The sequence below is a fragment of the Dipodomys spectabilis genome, unplaced genomic scaffold (genome assembly GCF_019054845.1).
Source record: "Dipodomys spectabilis isolate Male_0828 unplaced genomic scaffold, ASM1905484v1 ptg000363l, whole genome shotgun sequence".
NCBI classification, from domain to species: Eukaryota; Metazoa; Chordata; class Mammalia; order Rodentia; family Heteromyidae; genus Dipodomys; species Dipodomys spectabilis.
In genome coordinates this window covers 4,401,822-4,415,655 of record NW_024871040.1, presented here as the reverse complement: position 1 = coordinate 4,415,655, position 13,834 = coordinate 4,401,822, and the positions used below count along the sequence as shown (strand labels likewise).

Sequence of the window (13,834 nt, the reverse complement as noted above, 5' to 3'; positions counted from 1 at the left end):
CTCAAATACCCACAAGCAAAAGACGCAGACTCACTAGCTAAGCATTGTCCCTAAACAAATGGCTCCTTCCTGGCTTAAAAAGGGGCTGGATAGTTACCTAGAGCATTGGCCCTGCCCAAAGGACAGGGTGCCTGGAATGGCAGCCGGAGATTTCAAGTAACTAGTTCTCTCTGATCTTTAAAGTTCTTTCCCAAGCCCACTTCATTTCAAAAGGTCTCAGAATGGTTCCCCTTTTAGAGATACAAAGGCTGCAGTCTCCATCAGGGCAGACAGCTAACAAGCAATGGGGTCATTCCATTTCCCCAGACCTCCCAGTCCTGTGAAGCCTCCTACCTCCTTTCCTTCCATACCTCTGATTCCTTCTCAAGGAAGCCTAGCATTCCCACGAGAACCAGCTGCCTAAGCTCCTCTTAGTCTCCATCTACTCTCTCCCCTCTGCCTGCAATGCCCACCCCAATCCTGCCAGTGTCCTTCAAGCTCCAGTTCAAATGTCACTGCCCACAGGCAGGTTGGAACCAAGCTGGTGGCAACTCCCAAGTGCCTTGCACTGGGGGTTGGGTTATCTGGGCACAGACAATTCTTCCCTATGGGGAGGTGAGTCAGTCCTGGGAGGGCAGTCTCAGTCCATTCCCACTCTGTCCACCCAAGCAGGGTGTGTATGTGGGGGGGGAGGGAAAATATTTGCTTAATTGAATTTGGCAAAGGAGCTTCTTCCAGACAGGGATGAGGGCAGCAGGACTGATCTCCAGGGCACAGAAATCATTTGAGGCAGAAAGGAGCCTGTCAGCTGCTCAGCTGCTTCCCCAAGCCAGACAGACTTCAGTTACCAGGCCAGTCCCTACACCTGAGACTCAGACTCCAGGGAACCCTACTCTTGTTTGGAACTGCCTTCCCATCCTTTTCTCGGTAATAGGAGTCCCAATTCTCGGCCTAGACAGATTCCTGCCACCGTCACCCTAGACAGTCTCAGCACCTCCCTAAAGGCAGAGCCCCTCTGGCATTCACTGCAGGATACCGAACCCCAGTTCTCAGGCCCTCCCTCAAACACCCCCACCGCCTTTTAAGGGAAAAAATATTGAGCTGGGAACATATTACAATCGTACCAGGTCGATACTCCTCTCTTGCTCTAAATGCCTCCTAGGAACCTGCTAGCTCCAAGAGCAATGACCGAAAACTGCGATCTGTCTGTCCCCAGGCCCAGGCCTTCGGGGCCCTCTCTTCCTTTCCGGCCAAGGCCACGCGTTGGCGCTCCGGCCACCCAGGGTCGCCTTCGCCCCTCTATCCCCGGCGGGAGACCCCGCCTTAGCGCCGCTCCTGCAGGTCGTCCGGCCTGGGTTCTGCACCCGAGGCCGCTCTGGGTGCTCTGAGGCCCCGAGAGGCATGCTAGCCGCCCCCTGCCCATCCTCGCAGGCCCGCAGTCGCCCCTTCCAGAGGAGTCCTCAGCCCCGCGCGCCTCCCTCCCGCCGGCACCTGTCAGGCCTTCGGCCACCACCCCCACCCCTGCCCACCTGGCAGACAACCGCGCCCTGCCGGCCCCCCACCACGGAGGGGCATCCCTGACACTGGTGTCCTCCAAGCCCCGAGAAATCTCGAGCACAAAGGCCCAGGCAGGGCCCCGGGTGGGGGTGGGGTGGCGCCCCGACCGCGCCCCCGACCTCCCGGGGTTCGCCGAGTGCGCCCCGGCTGCAGGTCCGCTCACTCACCTCCCGGCCGCGGCACCGTGCATCTGCCGAGCTGATCTGGGCAGGGCGGGGCGGCGAGCGCGGGCCGCAGCCTCCTCGTTCCGCACGACGCGGGCGACGACACCCGCGCGGGGACGTGACCGGACCGCGGGCGGCGCACACACTCGGGTCGGCCTGGCTGCCTCCGCCCGCCCTCCCGCGCCGCCCGCCGCCAGCCGCCCGCCCGCCCGCAAGTCCGCCCGCCCCGCGCAGCGCCGCCGCCGGCAGGGGGCGGAGCCGCGAGCGCAGCGCGTTGCCAGGCCAACCGCGGGCGGGGGAGGGCCGCGCGCCCGCCGGGCACCACGCGCCGGGCGCCGCCGCCCCTCCACTAGCGCCGGCTCATCGCCCATTGGGCGTGTGTGGCCGACGGACGCACCGAGGGTCCAATGGCAACAGACAGGGGCGAGGTCTGGCTCTGCGCGCGCCGCAGTCCCGCACGCGCTTCCCGCGCCAAGTGTCCAAGCCACTTTGCCGAGGCCCTACTCCCCCTCCAGTAGAGTTGCTGTTAGAAACTAGGGAGACCCAATCTGAAAACCGCAATGGCGCTGGCTCCCTCCACTGCGCGCTCCCCCTTCTGCTGGCCTCTTCCCAACTTCATTCAACCCCAAGTGGGTTCCTCCTGTGTTCTGCGACCCTAGACAACCCACCAACCTCTCCCACCGTTTCTATTTCCAAAGTATCCAGTAGCACTTGCTTCACTAGATTGTTGTGACAGCCCTCTAGGACATGTGAAAGACAAACGCAAACCCTAAAGGTTGAACACTCGGTGAGGTTTGTGCATCCCTGGAAGAGGCTGTCACTCTGTCGGGGACATAAGGACTCTTCTAGGAGCTGGTCCCAGCAGGAGGGAGCCAGCTCCCCTGTTGACACCTTTGGGTAGCTCGGAGCCCTGCAGCATGCACTTGAGCCTAAGCAATTTTGCTTTCTATTTCAAGTAGATCCTATTTATGGGCAGGAACCCCTCACTTCAGTGCTTAAAAGGCTCAGGTCGGACAGTCAAGGTATTAGTGCTACGCTGACTTTTTCATCCTTGTAGCATGAAGCATAAGCATCTTAGTGCATCCCTGACAAAATACAAATGTGACACCCAATATTGGCCCCTTTCTTGTCACTTTACATCTTCATAGTGAAATTACTTAGATTTCCCCCTTTGTTAAGCAGAAGCACTGGAACTGGCCATGGGCTGGACAGATGGGATAGTAGGCCTTAGGCCAAGTCTGAAGTAAGAAGGCAGGGGCATGGGTTGGATTCTGCCCGCTGGGTGACTCTAGCCTGCACACATCATCCCATAACCTCCTCTGACATTTGTGCTGAAACCTGAAAAGTCATAGCCCATGTATTATGGTTGTGCTAGTCCTGGGCTTAAACTCAGGGCCTGGGTACTGTCCCTGAGCTTTTTTGCTCAAGGTTAGGGCTCTACCACTTGAGCCACAGCTCCACTTGTGGCTTTTTTGGTAGTGAATTGGAGATAAGAGTCTCATGGACTTTCCTGCCTGGGCTAGCTTTGAACTCCAATCCTCAGATCTCAGCCTCCTGAGTAGCTAGGATTACAGGTATGAGCCACCTGCTTGGCTACTGCCTAAACTTTTAAGAGCAGATAGATGTTGGTTATGAACCACAGTCATGCTCCTTTGGGATGGCCAGTGAGAACTAAAGGACTTTGCCCAGCAGTTGAAAAGCTACTTGGTGTACATGTCTGCTCTGCCACCAGCCTGTGTCAGGCCAACCTTGTGTTGGGAGAAATTTCAGAGCCCAGCACTGTGGTCCCTGACCACAACTGTTTTCTCAAAAGTGAAAAAAAAAAAAAAAAAGACACTGGCTCCTGGAAGGGCAATTAGTAGGGTTAATGTTCATGGGAAACACACATTTGCACAGTCAGATATGAGTAGAGTTAGTTTTTACTGTAGGGCCAAGGGTTCAGTGTTCACTTTTTTGTAAAGAGCAAGCCCAAGTACAAGAGTAGGAAACCCCTTATTGCATTTCAGCTGTAAATCAGAGGCTAGCCCCTTAAGGGGTCCACTGGTTCTGGTTATTGCTTCCCTGACCTGTTCCCTGGAGACCACATCAAGGTGAGGTGAAATGAGATGGTCTTACTGGTAGTAAATTAAAGATTATATTCATTCATACGACAATTATTTATTATCAGCCTCTTCCTTGTGGCACAGAGTTCTAGGATTTACACCTTGTCTCTTCCTGATAGGCCTTGTGGTTCTAAAGCAGGTGTGGAAAGAACTAATTTGCATTATAGTCCTATGGGGCTGGCTGTTGGATGGGACCCACCAAGGCTCTTCAGGCAATGGCAAGGGGAACACTGAGCACTGGGGTCAGCTTTCTTAAGGAAGAGATGCTTGCCTTGAGGCCACAGTAGGACTGGAGATAACTAGTGAAAGGAGGTTGAAGAGAAGTAAGTTCCAAGATGTTCCAGACCAGCTCAGCCACATTGGTGCTCAAGCTTGCACCAATACTAGGAATAGGGATAGTCATCCCTGACTGGTGGCCTTTCAGTTAGACTTAAGAACCACTACAGATTTTTCTTTTCATCTCCCCCATTCTTTATTTCTATGTGTCTTTCGTGCTAGTACTGGGGCTTGAACTCAGGGCTTGGGCTATCCCTTAGCCTTTTCTCTCTTGGCTAGCACTCTACACCTTGAGCCACAGCTCTACTTCCAGCTCTTGGGTGGTTAATTGAAGATAAGTTTCCTTGCCCAGACAGGCTTCGAACTAAGATCCTTATATCTTAGTTTCCTGAGTAGTTAGTATTACAGCTATGAGCCATTGGCACCAGACACCCCTGAAAAATTTTAAGATGAGCTTTTGAAATTTGAGAAGATGGACAGCAAGCTTTTGTTTCATATTGTTTCTGGCATGGTCTCACAGACCATGTGAGCTCTACTCAGGGAATAATCAAATACGAAAGTATCAATTAGTCTAAAAGAATTAAGGAAAAGTAGAAAAGCTTGTCCGAGTTCTAGTTCAGCACAGAGCCTGCTCTGGCCATGGGATTATGGGGACACCAAATGTGCCAGGTGGCAGCACTGGGGGGAGAGAAGGTAGGAGAGGATAGGGAGCAAGGATGGAACTTTAGTGAGTCAGGAAGGATCTTGGGTCAGGACTGGTACCAGAACCTAAGAGACAATGGCTAGGGCTTTATATAGTAGCAAGAAAAAGAATGCCCATTGGAAGCCTCCTGACTCATCAGGAACAGCAGGCTGACCCCTGCGCTCTCACAAAATGATCAAACGTTGGTTGCAGGTGACTCCATGCTATGGGCATCTGCCATCCCTCACATCTAGTCAAGCTCCCTTTCCTCCTGTTCCTTCCAAACACACACCTTTGTCTTTCCCACTGTTTGCCCTTCTGGACTATCCTCTACTTCACTGCAGACACACTTTCCTGGGCCTTTCTTCTGGCACTTCCAGAGCCCTCATGACTCTGGATTTCCTTCCCTATCTGTGTGACAATCAGTTCGGTAATGCTTGACCCAACTGATTCTCCCACTCAACTTCTTACTCCCCCAGTGTAGAATGGGAAGTCTCAAACTGCTGTGATTATTCAGTGTCCAGGGTCTTGCCTGCACATTGCCACCCCATCCTAGCTGGTCCCTCTCTGTTGCCTGCTCCCAAACCTCACTTCCTCTCATCTGCAGCAGCTGGATGGGTTCGTATGGGTTGTTTCCTTGGGGTCCATGGGCCCTGCCCCTACATGAACAAGCAATTGTGGATCTGGGTTAGTTATAAATAGCCAGGCCCGCCACTCTCCTTTTAGCTGAAGAGAAGCAAAGTGAGCGAGCAGAAAGGCACACCCGGCACGCGTTTTATTTTTAATTTTCTCCCTCTGTCTCAAAATGAACCCAGGTCCTGTTGCTGAGTATTTCTAGGAGAAGGTCCCTGAGACAGATGCTCAAGACACAAACTGAGTAGCTGAGGACCCTAGCTTTGTCTCCATCTGCTGTGCTAACTTGGACATTCGAGCTTCTTCTCTGGGCCTGGATTTCCTCACCAAGGGGGAGCAGAGCAGGAGAGATAATCACCTCCAATATTTTGATCTTTTTCATCTCAACTACCATTTTTTGTTCTTTCCCCAGCCTGTGGCCATCTCAACTCAGACATCAGTTCCTGGCAGTTTAAGCAACAGTACCTGTGCTGATATTTCCTGGGAAGCTTAGAGAGATTCTAATCAGGCTCCTGTTCCATTCTTCTTGTTCACCCTCTGCCATTGTGCTCATTTCAGTGCTTAAGAAAACTAGACTCAGAGAGGTTAGGTACCTGGTCCAAGGTCACACAGCTTGAAGAGGACACTTTCAAGAATCAACCCAGGCTTATTTGGAAATCTGGACATGAAAACTGTTTTTGGGATGAGGTACAAAACCCACACATCAGATAGGTACTGGGTACACATGCTTGTTATCCTAGCTACTCAGGAGGCTGAGTTCAAAGCCAGCCCAGGCAGAAAACTCTCTTGAGATTCTTTTTTTTAAATTGTGAAAATACCATACAGAGGGGTTACAATTACATGGGCAAGGTAATGAGTACATTTCTTATCAAGCATTGTTGCCTCCTCTCTCTTGAAATTCTTATCTTCAACAAACCAGTAAAAAGTCAGAAGTAGAGCTATGGTTCGAGTAGTAGGGTACCAGCAAAAAATCTAAGGGACAGCACTCAGGACCTGAGTTCAAGTCAGTACTGGCACAAAAAAGAGAGAGAGATACATGAAAGAGAGAGATAGGGAGGGGGAATAGAAGGAAAAAAACCTTACACATATATTCCCTTTGCTAATTTGGATGACTTTATTACAGTAATAAAACCATTAAAGAGGTGAGAAAGTCATGTGGGTATGAAATTTTAAAAAGCAAATCCTAACACACTTGGAGCAAGAGGAAACTGTTTTCCCAGTGCCCTGAGAACAAATGGGGCAGAGCTAGCTGCTCCAACCAGAGACCACAGGAAGCAGCTGGGCGTCAGGGAGCATGGGGGGGCAGTATGAACTGTTGGACAGCCTGCTCTGCCACTTCACCCCCTGGCCCTGGGCACCCGCCATTTGATGTCCTCAGGGAGTAAGGGAAGAAGGCTAAGGTTATGTCTTCAAAGAGGAAATCCCCAGTGCTAATTGGCACTCAGAGACCTTTAGGTTAATTAACCTGTTTATTTGTCTCTCTAGAGTAAATTAGAGGATTTAGCTAGGGAGGGCAGAAGGAAGAGAGAGTTTTTTTGCTAGTGGCCATCTCCCCCAGTGGTTATACATCTATAACCACATCTATACATCTTCTCAGTGGGCAGTATAGGTTACTGGGAAGACAGAAAGAGGGCTAGCTATAGGGCAGTAGTGAGGAGAGTGGGTTGCGAGGCATGTACAAGGGCTGCCCCTTGTTCCTTCCTCATCCCTAAGGCTAGAAAGGCTATTCAGAGATTCTGGGCCCCTCTGGCTTCTGTCTGTGCCAGGCTGTGGGTTCTCTAGATGGCTCCATGGAGGCATTTCTCAGGAGGGATGAGGGAGGAGAGCCAAAGTAAACAGGGCAGAGCTTTCGTATGGGATCTACTTTACTGTGTTTCTCTTAGTATCTGTACCCTAGCTGTGCCATTGGACTCCTCGTTTCTGTGGTATCTATGACATCTAGTCCATGACATCTCCAACATCTATAACATGTTTGAATGGGAAAGAAGATTGGTCTCACCCCTCTCCAAACACACACTATAAGGGAAGAGAAGATAAGTTTTTCCTTGCTATGACAAAATGCTTCAGAGAATCAATCTAAAAGAGGAAAAATTTACTTTGGATCATTGTTTCAGAGATTTCAGTCTATAGTCATTTGTCTCCACATTTCTGAGTAAATAACAGGTGTTAGAAGTGGTGGTCAGAACTCATGGTAGCCAGTAAGCATGGAGAGGGAAAGAACCAGAGAATGAGAGAGCAAGTCACAGAATGAGCTGAGCACTGGTGGCTCCTGTCTGTAATGCTAGCTACTTAGGAGACTAAGATTTGAGGACTGAGGTTCAAATCCAGCCCAGGCAGACAAATCCAAGAGACTCTTTATGCCCAATTAACCACCAAAACCAAAACAAACAGCCTGAAGTGGTGGTGTGTCTCAAGTGGTAAATCACCAGTCTTGAGCAAAAAAGCCAAGAGCTCAAGGCCCTGAGTTCAAGTCTTGGTACTGGTACTAAAACAAAAACAAAGAAGAGGGGAGAAATGGGCTGTGGGCACCTTTCAAAGGCATGCATACAATGATCTATTTCTTCCAGCTAGGCCCCTACTTCTTAATAGCCCATTCAGTAATGACTCATTTTTTCAATAATGACTTATTAAAACTTTTTGTCCCCTCAAGATCAGTGCTCTACCACTTGAGCCACAGCTCTACTTCTTGCTTTTTTTTTTTTTTTGGATAGTTAATTAGAGATAATAGTCTCATGGTCTTTCCTATTAGGGCTAGCTTCAAACCATCAATCCTTAGATCTCAGTCTCCTGAGTAGCTAGGATTGTTGACATGAACCTGGTGACTGACTCATTCATAGTTTAGTCCATTGATGACCCAATCATCTCTCACCCACATGAGCCTCTAGGTGCCTAGGCTTAAGGCAATGAGCTGTTGCTTCTCTGACCACTGCACTCCTATATAGGGCTGATGCTCCTGAAATGCAGATAACCAAAGGCTGGAGCCCTTTGTAACCCCTGTAGGCTCATCTCTCAGCCTCAGCTCCAGTCATGGCTATATACATAGCCTCCAGTGTGTGGCCAGATAGCCTGGTTACCAGGACTGCCTGCCAAGTCCCCCTGCCAATCCTCTACCCTACTTGTGCAGCCAATCACCATTGGGGGAGGAGAAAGGTCTCATCCTTGTACTATTTCCTGTCCTGCAGGGGCCCAGGGTATTGTCAACTGTGGCCTGATCCCCGCACTGGTATGGAAGCTGCAGAGGGAGGAGGAAAATATTCAGGAGCTCATCTTGGACACACTGGCAACCTGCCTGCAGGAAGATGCCACAGAGGCACTGGGCAGCCGCGCTGTCCCCTGCTTCAAAGAGAAACTCCTTAGTCCTAATGAAAACATCCGAAGCAAGGCTGCTGAAGCACTTATGGCCATCAGGTGAGAAGACCTGGTGGGACAAAGCAGCTATTCCCTTGGGCTTCCGCTAAGCTCCAGAGAGGGCACCTAAGCTGCCACTGGCCCAACAGCAGGCCAGCAGCAGGTCTTTTTTCCAGCTAGGGCTTCCCCAGAGGCCAAAGGCCTCTGTCCTTGTGTCCTGGAGAGAAGAGGGTGCTGGGATGGAATATGGGCTTTTCTACTAGTGTGACCATTTTCTCCTTTGGCCCATCAGTGTCCTCTATACCAGTGACCCATTCCCTACCCCATTCCTAGACTAACCCAGACAGTTGGTCACCTCCTTTCATGAGGAAGGGAAACAAAACTCCAGTGCTAATAATGACATTCTGGCCACTAAGTGACCATAGTGTGCCAGAAGTTGTCTACAAGTTGTACATGTAGACACTTAGACAGGTAAGAGGAATGGCTCTCTTTTAAGGGGAGAAAACTGAGGTATAAGATCTAGTAGCTTGCTGGAGGCCACATGGGATCATGATCTGAATCCTGGCCTGTGAACACAAGGCCTTTCATTCCTATGACTGCTTATGACCAACTCCCAGAGCCCCACTGCTTTGTCTGTAGCCATATCCCCTTAGTTATAGCTCTAAGTCTTTGTTTTCTATCAGTTATGATTCTTGCTAGAGGTGGGTGTGTATGTGTGTGTGTGTGTACACGCGCGCATGCATTTGTGTTTGTGTGTTGTCAGAATACATATTTCCAGGCTTTAGCCCAGACCATTCATCCTTCAGGTCTTTGCCTAGAGGATCTTTCCCAACCAGGTTTTCCAGGAGTGGCCTGGAGAGAGTAACCTCTCTCTAGCACCCCTGGAGCCCCTTCACCGGCTTGTGTTTTACCACTATTACCATTTTGTGTGTTACCCACACAGTATGCTACCTGAGGACAGGCCTTGGCTTTGTCACTGCTACAGACCATGGATTATATGGCCCCAAATGTCAACAGGGTCAAGAGGGAGAAGTCCTGCTCCTGGCTCAGTATCTGTATAGGGCCAAATGCCACTTGTTAGAGGCATAGCTCACACGTGATACATAAGTGAACCAGGAGAATTCCTGCAGGTGGGCCCAGGGTTCTGCATCCTTGATCAAGTGACCTAGGGGTAAGGTCCACTGAGCAGAAAGTCCTAACAGCCTCACTGCATCACAGTGAATGGCTGCCAAGCCCGTTTTCCAGTGTTCCTATGGAACACATATGCCTTTGAAACGTTGGGTTTTACAAAACAGAGTTGTCTGGGAACTGAGATTTTGGAAAGGTTGATTCAGTAAGGTGAAGGAGGAATCCTTGCAATGATTACATTCCTTGCAATTCCAATCCTTGGAATGAGTATGTACTGCAGCATTCCTATGGGGCTTGTGGGCACTGTTCCCTGGCCCAGAAAGCCTTTTCTTTTAAGAGGACAGTGTTGGCCCTCTCCTAGAGGGAAATATTAGGAAGTCTACCTTCTTTTCACAGCTTCTTACAATGCTAGAGTGAGAAGTGACTTAAAAGTCACCTTGTTTAAGTTCCCACTTCCAGGTGCCCAGCACTGGGCTGCTCACTGCCTGGTTTTTACTAGCTGACTTGCTAGTATCAAATGGGCCTTGTTGTGGTTTACACCCTAGACTCTGCACCTCTACATTTTGGAACCAAGAAGAACCTGTCTTGTTTCTTCTTTGAGTGATGGCATGGGGCAAGGTCCCTTTGCCTCCTAGTCCCTTGATCTCACCTTCACTAGCAGCTCACACCTCTGTTCCTTTGTGCCCTGGTGCTCTGGCCATGGCTAGTTCTGGGCTACAAAGGGCAGTCCCAACCTAGGTCCTTTCCTTTTGTGGGCAGTGGGGCAATCTTAGGCCTTACCACCTTCCTTCCCAAAGCAGAGCCCCTAGCTGTCCTCTCTATTTCCCAGCATCCCTTTGGAGGGCAAGAACCAGGTGTGGAAGTATGATGTCATCCCCATCCTGGTGCATGGGCTAAAAGACATCAGCACGGAGGTGAGAGCCAACGCTGCAGGGGCCTTGATGTATGCTACAGTGACCACAGAAGGTAAGGCCACACCAGGATCCCTAAGTGGGAGTGGGTCCATTTGGGAGTCTCCCATCAGCCACAAAGCTTTATAAAACTCATGCCTCCCATGCTCAAGAGCCAACTGTTATCCCAGATCTACACCCTAGAGGCTCCATCAAAGTCTCTCTCTTGGCCTATCACTGAAACCTTTTTGAGATTTTGTCTAAAACCCAGCCTTCTCTCTTCTTCCTGGATACTGCAGGCTGCCTGTGGTCCCCTCAGTAGTCACTCACTTTAAGATGCCTCTCTTCACACCAGGCTGTTCACTGGGCCTGGAATTCCCACTTCGGATTCAGGCCCTTTGTGAGCCTTGATCCGTGATTCTGTTCATCAGGGATTCAGAACAAACCCTTGACTAGATGATCCCTCCCTCCTTCTCTCCATCCCTCCTCTCTCTCCCTTCCTTCAGATTATTTATTTTTTACAAATGAACAACTAAACATATACTATACAGGGTCTCAGGCTTGCTAGACAGCCACTCTTACCATTTGAGAAACTATTTTTAATTTATTTTTCAGGTAGGATCTTGTGTTTTTCTGAGGTCTGGGATAGCCTGGACTCCAATTCTCCTACTTATTCTTTCCCTGTAGCTGAGACCACAGAAGGTGCCACCATATCCAGATTTTATATTGAAATGGATCTTCTCTTTTTGTCTTATCTAGTCTTCTATGGTGTTTCTTGATCATAATTTATTTTTCTTAAATTGGGTGAGGATTAGCTTTCCATACCAAGACCTTCTAAAGTTGTCTGATCTTCCTGGCTGGCCCAAACTCACCTGTACCAATGCTGTGCACTGTGCTTTCTTTGTATACCATGGAGGACTCTCTGAGTTTCAGATTTGTAATGGGCATGCTGCAAAGCCTCTCAAAGACAGATTCTGCTGGAAACTTCTCACTGTACCTTAATGATGGAACTTGAGAGAGATTTGGATCTTCGAGTCCACAGCTCACCTTTCTGTTGTATAGAGAGGAGGTTGAGTACACAGGGAGCAGAATCATCCCCTGTGTCTTCATCTTGGAGCACCTCAGGATTCTTGTGGAGGAAACTGCTCGAATAGCCAGGGGCCTGTGGGGACTCAAGCAATGGCCAGAGATGCCAAAGCCAGAACCTAGAGAAATGAGCCACATATTTTCCTATTGGTACTCCTGCTGAAGGTCTGTGAGCCCTGCCATGTATCTGGCCATGAGCTGGATAGTGGGAACCCAGAGGTCTGAGGTGTCTCACTTGGCACGAGAGACAATGGATGCAGAGAAATTCAGTACTGAGTGAGGAACACATGACAGGGGAAAAGCCTCCTCTAGGAAGGGTTTGAGGATCAACATAGAGTGTTAGGCATGCATGCACACATGGATGCACGCGCGCGCGCACACACACACACACACAGAGGAAAGAAGAGCTGGTGGAGACTTCAGGAGAGTGTCTCCTATACAAATTAAAGTCTGTGTTCCCTGCAGACTGGCACCATGAGATTGTTGTTGTTCTGGTTTATTTTGTATTGTCCTGGGGATCAGACCTAGGGTCCTGAATATTTCAGTCTAAGCTTCCATCACTAAATTACACCTGTGAAGAGTGGTTGCTCAAGAAGGATTTGCCACATGACCAATTGGTTTTCCATTTTAATAAGACCATTTGTATTTCTTGAGGAGAACGAATTTTAGGACAGGAACAGGGTGGGTGAGGAGGAAAGGCTACTTAGGGGCTAGAAGGGCAGAAGGGAAGGGGTGAAGTCTGACTTAGCAGTAGAGTGCAAGAGAGATAGGGCGGGAGAAGCTGAGTGGGTATGGGAGGGTGCTTCCCCTTGAGACTGCACCAAGGCATGAGGGCAGGGAGAAGTGGTCCTGGGAGAGGCTGGTTAGCAAACCCCTTGCTTACAGGGAAGTATGCAGCACTGGACGCGGATGCTATCCCCCCACTTCTGGAGCTGCTGGACCCAGAACTTAGCACCAAAGTGCGCCTGAATGCCACCAAGGCCCTCACCATGCTGGCGGAGGCCCCCGAGGGCCGAAAGTTACTACAGGTTCACGTACCAGTCTTCCGTGCGCTTGAGACAGAGAAGAATGAGAACATACAGTGGGCAGCCAGTATTGCCCTCGACGTGATTGAGTGGAAACCCTGATGAGCCCTACATCAGGTCACATTTGCTAAGCAGCCTCCATACCTGAATAAACGGACTGAATCTCTTTGTCTTGGGCCCCAGTTTATGTTTCTGCAGCATGGTCACATCAATCTTGCCTGCCAAAGAAGAAATATCAGGGGCTGGGAAGGTGGCTCAGTGGTAGAGTGCTTGCCTTGTATGCATGAGACCTTGGGTTCAATTCTTCAGCACTACATACATAAGCAGAAAAAGGCAGAAGTGGCACTGTGGTCCAAGTGGTAGAGCGCTAGCCTAGAGCTGAAGAGCAGAGTTCAGGCCCCACAACTGACCAAAAAGGAAGAAAAAAAGAAAGAAAGAAAGAAAGAAAGAAAGAAAGAGAGAGAGAGGGAGGGAGGGAGGGAGGGAGGGAGGGAGAGAGGGAGGGAGGAAAAGAATATCAGGGCCAGAAGCACCAGGTCCTAGGCAGCATAGGCACAACTCAGAGTTGGCATTGGTAGGAGCTGGTCTGCACATCTCTGCTCCATTGGGGGCCCAGAGTTGCCTCAGGAAGTAGAGATCAGGAGTGAGCCCTTCAAGAGGTAAGTGGGGGTAGGGAGCTGGCTTGGATTTTTGGAAGAAACACAGTAGGGTCAGGTATCATCCAAGCTCCAGACACTGAAATGATCAGGTTTATGGGGGTACAGATGGACATAGCCCTCTTGGACAACCTCTTCAGTGCTCTGCTTGGCCAGTTCTTTCTCGTCCCACACTGAATGGCAGGCAGGAAGGTAAGAGGTATGGCTTGATGCTGGCTCTTCCTAGGGAATGTTGAGTTGGATGATCATCCAGGACTAAACACTGATAGTGATAGGTTCTAGATTCTTCCTTAAGGTCTTACCTTAAA

General features: G+C 49.9%; 2 protein-coding genes across 2 annotated transcripts in view; one reads left to right on the top strand and one right to left on the bottom strand.

Moving 5' to 3' along the window:
- Gnaz (G protein subunit alpha z) overlaps positions 1-1,850 on the bottom strand; it is a 51,985-nt gene extending 50,135 nt beyond the window's left edge. Inside the window, exon 1 of the mRNA XM_042666343.1 lies at positions 1,704-1,850. The gene's annotated coding sequence lies outside the window, so the exon portion shown is untranslated. The remainder of the gene's footprint in view (positions 1-1,703) is intronic.
- The window catches only part of Rsph14 (radial spoke head 14 homolog), a 76,361-nt gene extending 63,389 nt beyond the window's left edge, over positions 1-12,972 (top strand). Inside the window, exons 4-6 of the mRNA XM_042666345.1 lie at positions 8,576-8,801; positions 10,699-10,835; positions 12,731-12,972. Of these exons, the coding sequence (XP_042522279.1) occupies positions 8,576-8,801; positions 10,699-10,835; positions 12,731-12,972 (605 nt within the window). The remainder of the gene's footprint in view (positions 1-8,575; positions 8,802-10,698; positions 10,836-12,730) is intronic.
- The last annotated feature ends 862 nt before the right edge of the window (positions 12,973-13,834 follow it).